General features: G+C 40.1%; 1 protein-coding gene across 1 annotated transcript; it reads right to left on the bottom strand.

Moving 5' to 3' along the window:
* Nucleotides 1–549: 549 nt before the first annotated feature.
* Nucleotides 550–3,259, bottom strand: LOC103768273 (zinc finger protein 330-like). Its single transcript, XM_008935415.1, has 5 exons — nucleotides 3,140–3,259; nucleotides 2,832–2,851; nucleotides 2,652–2,726; nucleotides 1,413–1,491; nucleotides 550–711 (listed from the first exon to the last, which is right to left on the bottom strand). The coding sequence occupies exons 1-5, from the start codon at nucleotides 3,257–3,259 to the stop codon at nucleotides 550–552; spliced, it is 456 nt and encodes a 151-aa protein (XP_008933663.1).
* Between the last annotated feature and the right edge of the window lie 2,066 nt (nucleotides 3,260–5,325).

Below are 5,325 nucleotides of genomic sequence, written 5' to 3'. Positions count from 1 at the left end.
GGCATCCATCATCACACTGTGTATCCTACAGTACAAGACAGTGTGTATTTAAACCAAGTACTACTTCTACTCCATTTTAACTTGGCTGTGGTATTAAGTACTTTTCTCAGGTCACATTCTCTCTTGTCCTTTTTCCTTCCCTCCCACCCCTTCACCTCTGATGCACACTTTTAATAAACACTTGAAAGGATTCCACTGTGGAGATCCATATGGTTTCCTAAGTGCTGAAGAATCCAAATACCTGTACTACACAGAGGAATGGAGTGGGGATGGCAGAAAATTGTGCTGACTACCTGATGCAGTGCTTCATTATGTGAAACACTCAGCTAGTAGGAGAGTTAATACTTCCAATTGCAAAACCATCCCTGAGCTGAGCACTGTATGGTTTTGAGCAGGGCATTTACATTCCCCACTGCATAAGGTCTATGTTTAAAATGAGGAGAGTGCTTTCCTTTGAACAACCATACTTCAAGGATGAATAAGGGAAGATTAAAAATGCTGTGTTAAGAATACAGGTACAATAACTTAAGCCATGTGAGGAGGAAAGCATCATTTAGACTTTCTCCTAAGTGTGATCCTCCTACCGTGGTCCCAGACGCTCCTTTCGCACTCAATGCATTCTGCATCTGCCAGAGGGCAGATACAGGCATGTGTGCTGAGACACTTCCTCCCGTGACACACCCAAGCTTCACAGAAGTCACAGATTGCACCCTGCAATTACAAAAAGATATCATCTTGAGTCTCTCTAGGGATAGCAGAAGTCTTTTGTTCTGTAATCCTGAACATATCCAACCATCCGTTCTCTCAGTGGGTTCATCCCACTTGAGAGAGCATCAACTGCATCTGTATTGCTACCAAGCTGCTCCACAGTTGATCTTATTTGTTTGATATTCATTTCTGCAGGATTAAATATAAAGCAGAATAACTTGGTCTTCCACCTTTCTGCTTTTTAAATTTCCCATCTTAAATCTTATGCGTGAAAATTGTCCTCCAGCTGAAACCTGAGATCTAGAGATGACAATCACCTTCTGGCAAAAATGTCATTTCAAAAGATACCTGAAAAATGCCACTAGATTTTTAGAGCTGAAATCACTCATTTGGATTTTAAACCATGCTATATTAAAACACAAGCTCTGCAAAGATCAAGCAACTTGTTAGAACTAAGCTGGACTCTTTAACTTGCATTTTGATTAAACTACAAGAACTCCACATCAACTATCCCTTAATTGTAGCATTTAAGAAGCTTCCTCAGCCCGTGTGGAACAAAGAAATTTGCATTTCCAATATAAAGGATAAATCATTTTATTATGATAAGATGAGGGGGGGGAAAAAACAGAAATCTGTTTCATTGTTTTTCAGCCAGCTTTGCCTAGAATACCCTCAGAGTGCAGAAAAGGCTTTTGTATACATACCACCATTGCTAGGCCAGTACTGTACACACCAGCATGCTTTATAACACAGTCTGAAGACTTCATCATGCATTGGTTTTTCCTGTAGAAAAAAAAAAAAGCCATCCTGAAGAAAATTTATACTTAATTTATACTGAATTTTCATGGAAGAGCAGTACTTCAAGGAGTACTTCCCCTACTCCTTGCCTCTGACAGAAACAGCTCTACCAGAAGGACCCATGCTCTGCAGGGAGTTATACAAGCCAAAAAGATCTTGTAGTTAGCCCAGGCTACTGCAATGGAGTGGTACCACTGATTTAAGTCCCAATGGTGGGACTTATCTAAGAAAGATGCTGCTGGTTTATAGGGGCTGTCCCAGATGCCTCATTAAGCACCAAACAGGTCTAATGATATTTGCCTTGGAAAACCCTGAGTCAATATAATTTTGTGGTTATTAGGAATGCTCTTCCTCCAGAAACATGCTGCAGATTAAGATAAATTCAACCCATAGGAGTAAAACTGAGATGTATAATATACTGTAAGATAGACAGCAAGTTTTTAGGACTTCACTGCATGATGACAGAAGGAAGATTTATGAAGGATGACAGTGCTGTGGCACACTAACAGCCTGGCTTCCAGAAATGCTCAGTATCTACAGGTCCAAACACAGACACTGGAAGCTGCAGATCTCAGCAGCTCTGAGAGTCAAGCTACAAAACAGCCAAATTGCTTAATGCCAAACAGAAAATCTGCACGGATGTGTTGAAACAGCAGAACAACAAAATTCACCTCAAAGTATGAAAGGATAATCAGCCCCTGCAAGCAAGCAGCAGTTTAGAAGAAAAACCAAAGGGCTTTTAGCCTGATTCAGAGCTGAGTTCTGTCACTGTGAGTCCTTCTCTTCTGATTTCAAAGCATCAGCCCTCCAGTACACATAAATAACAGGAACAGCACTTTACACAACCACACAAGGTGAATGGCATGCTGCTGCTTTGACTGAAATTGAAGTAATCAGAGATTACATCATCCCTAAAAAACAAGGAGCTTGGTGGTTTTTAACTTTGCTGCTGTTATTAAACAACACTCCACGTGGTCAGTCTGGGGAAATGGTCAGTCTGTTCTCAATCCTAAAAGTCAGGGAGACAAATTCTTCCAAATCCTGAAGACACACAAAGGTACTTTAAGGCAAAGGCACTTTAACTGCTGAGAGTTTAACACCATAAACAGGACTGAGAACAGCATGGGTTTGTTCATTATTTCTACTTACCACATTGTGCACAAATGGGTAATTTTTGAACAGCGTTACAGAAGTAGCAAAAAGCTCTATTCTTCTGTCGTCTAGGTATGGAGGGGAAAAAAAAGCAAGCATTAAAAACACCCTGTTAAATGTTTGCAGCCAACTCATATTAAACTACTGGTTTTAAAAGGGGAAAAAATGCTTACCTTTGGCACTTATCACATTCCTTAAAAAAAAGAAATAGGGATAATTATTTTTTACTCCAGTTAAAATATGCAAAATCTAGACCCCAAAGGGACTCCAACTTAAGTTCTGATTAGGAATCAACCTTTTTATTCAATTATTATACCTCTGATGCAAATGTAACCTTAACCATAAAGGAAAGATGGTAGGAAGAGCGACATTCTAGTGGCATTACAGAATGAAGGGGGTTGGAAGGGACCAGAGTCAATGTATTATCACTGGCTTTTTTGTTATTTAAAAATCAAGCATAAACCACTTTAGGATATTTTACCATTGAAGCATTACAAGGATGTTTGGCTAAGTCTATGTTGGCTCTTGAAGCCCTTATCTGCTTCTCACGCTCACGACGGTTCTCGGCTTTCTTACGAGCACCAGTCTTCTTTTTAGGCATTTTTCACTACCTGTGGGGGGAAAAAAATAGGTATGTAACCAATGCACAAAAAAAATATGCCTTTAAATACATGGATACACATGACACATCCAGCACTAAAACTACACGTTGGAGTTCCCATGTAAAATGTGCTTCATCTCCGTTCATCTTCTTTCCTGAAAGTTTCTTTCCAAACACAGAATAAGGGGCCAGAGCCTTAGGAAGAGTCATGTGATAAACCACAAAGGATTTTGTGATTTGGAAAGGACTTTGCTGTTTTAAACTTTGTGCTTTGAAGTGTTTTCCTTAAAAAAAACCCAAACCCACTGTTTTGTAGGTTTGTTTGTGATAGGCCTCTCTGGTTTTGGTCTGCCTTATTAAATAAGGACAATATTCAGTTCATTTTTTCTTTCAATTCTGTCTTCTCATGCTCACTAACTACTTGATTCAGTTAAAAAGCACTCTTCAGGTAAGTGAATAGTGGTGTCCTGCAAAAATGCAAACTTCACACTTCATGAAAGCTTAGAAAACAAATATGTCATTATATAGATTTAAGAGCTATGACAAAGGGATCTTTGTACTGCTTATTAATCACTCTAGCACATAAGCAATAATGAAGAGATGAGCATGAATTGCTTTGAAGATTCCACTGCTTCCCAAGAAGGGTTTATGGTAATTTAACTCCATCTGGATCAAGGGAGGTACCTGCTCTCCCCAGCCCCATCCCTAACTCCAAGCAGACACGTAGACTTGCCTGCTGGCATCTGTAAGGAGAGCTGCAGCATCAACAAGCACTTAAACTGGGAAGAAAAATTACTATGTTTGTTCTAAAGGTCTTACAAAATGCACCCAACAATCCTAAATGTTCCCAAACAAAGAAATGTATTGTCCTGACCAAATACTAAAATTTGGTTTTGATAGCACACATGAATCAGTTCTCTCACCCTGTAGCATTCTGCAGTGTGTTTAAATTGTATTAGTGTCATATTTTGTAGTCAGAGTTGTATTGCTGAGCTGCCTGCTGGCAACTGTCATTATTCTAGAGGGTGACATTTCTGACACTAGAAGTCCAATATGAGGCTGCACATTTAATTTTCAAACTGCTCCAATGCTGATCTAACAACTGAATCCAATGGTTAGTATTTACACCTTGACTTCTTCACGTTACCTCATCATCAAAAGCATCAAGATGACAAACTCTTTTCAGGAAAAACAGTGCCTCTGTGACTGCTGAGGACAGGGATTATGAGAAATTAAGGGAGCTTTTGTAAAGTTGCACTACACTAAGTAACAACAAAACTGCAATGTCAGCTCTTTTTAACAAGCTATCACGTCAGTCCAGGCTTTCAAACACCATCCAATAAATAACATCCTAGAGATCAATATTCTTATCCCTCTTACCCTCTGAGTTTCCACTGAAGAGGTTTTTCTTTCCCCTGAGATCTAACTTTTAGGGAATTTACCATCTTTTAATTTTCTGGCTAGAGTTTAGTGTTACAACGCCAGAATTTATGGTAATAAAAACTTTGTTTACCTGCAATTCCTTTAGAATCAGTGTCACACCTTTTAAAAGCACTAACCAGTATTTAAAAAGCAGTAAACAGTATATTCAAATAAAAATGTTCCAGAGAACATGTTCTGAGGTGTGTCCTAACTCCACTTCTGGCAACACTTCTGTCATCTGAGGCTGCTGGATGACCCAAAAGCATACCTAGGCACCACAACACTGGTACCAAGTGCTCAGACAGGAAGGACCATGGGGAATCTGTCTGCAGTCCAGCTCCCCTCCAGGGTCCAGGGGAGAGAAAAATGCATCTGGAAGACCTAAACCAACAGGTCTAGTTATAAAGGAGATGCCTACAGTGCCTTACTTGCTTAAGATCTACCTACCAGAAAGATCACATGAACCTTCTGCTTGAGCAGAGTCTCTCTGCTGAAGACAGAGACTCAAAGCCATGCTAGCATCCCTCTTTTCATCTGTGATGCTGTTGTGAGAGAAATTGCCCAGGACACAGTGCATCCCTGCCTGGTCCCCTCAGCCCCAGCAGGCAGGACCCTGCTCCTGGGAGCAGTTCTGAACAAGGGGC

Source organism: Merops nubicus, unplaced genomic scaffold, assembly GCF_000691845.1.
Source record: "Merops nubicus isolate BGI_N331 unplaced genomic scaffold, ASM69184v1 scaffold28922, whole genome shotgun sequence".
Classification (NCBI taxonomy): domain Eukaryota; kingdom Metazoa; phylum Chordata; class Aves; order Coraciiformes; family Meropidae; genus Merops; species Merops nubicus.
Note: the sequence above shows the minus strand (reverse complement) of the source record. Positions and strands in the feature narration are given on the sequence as shown.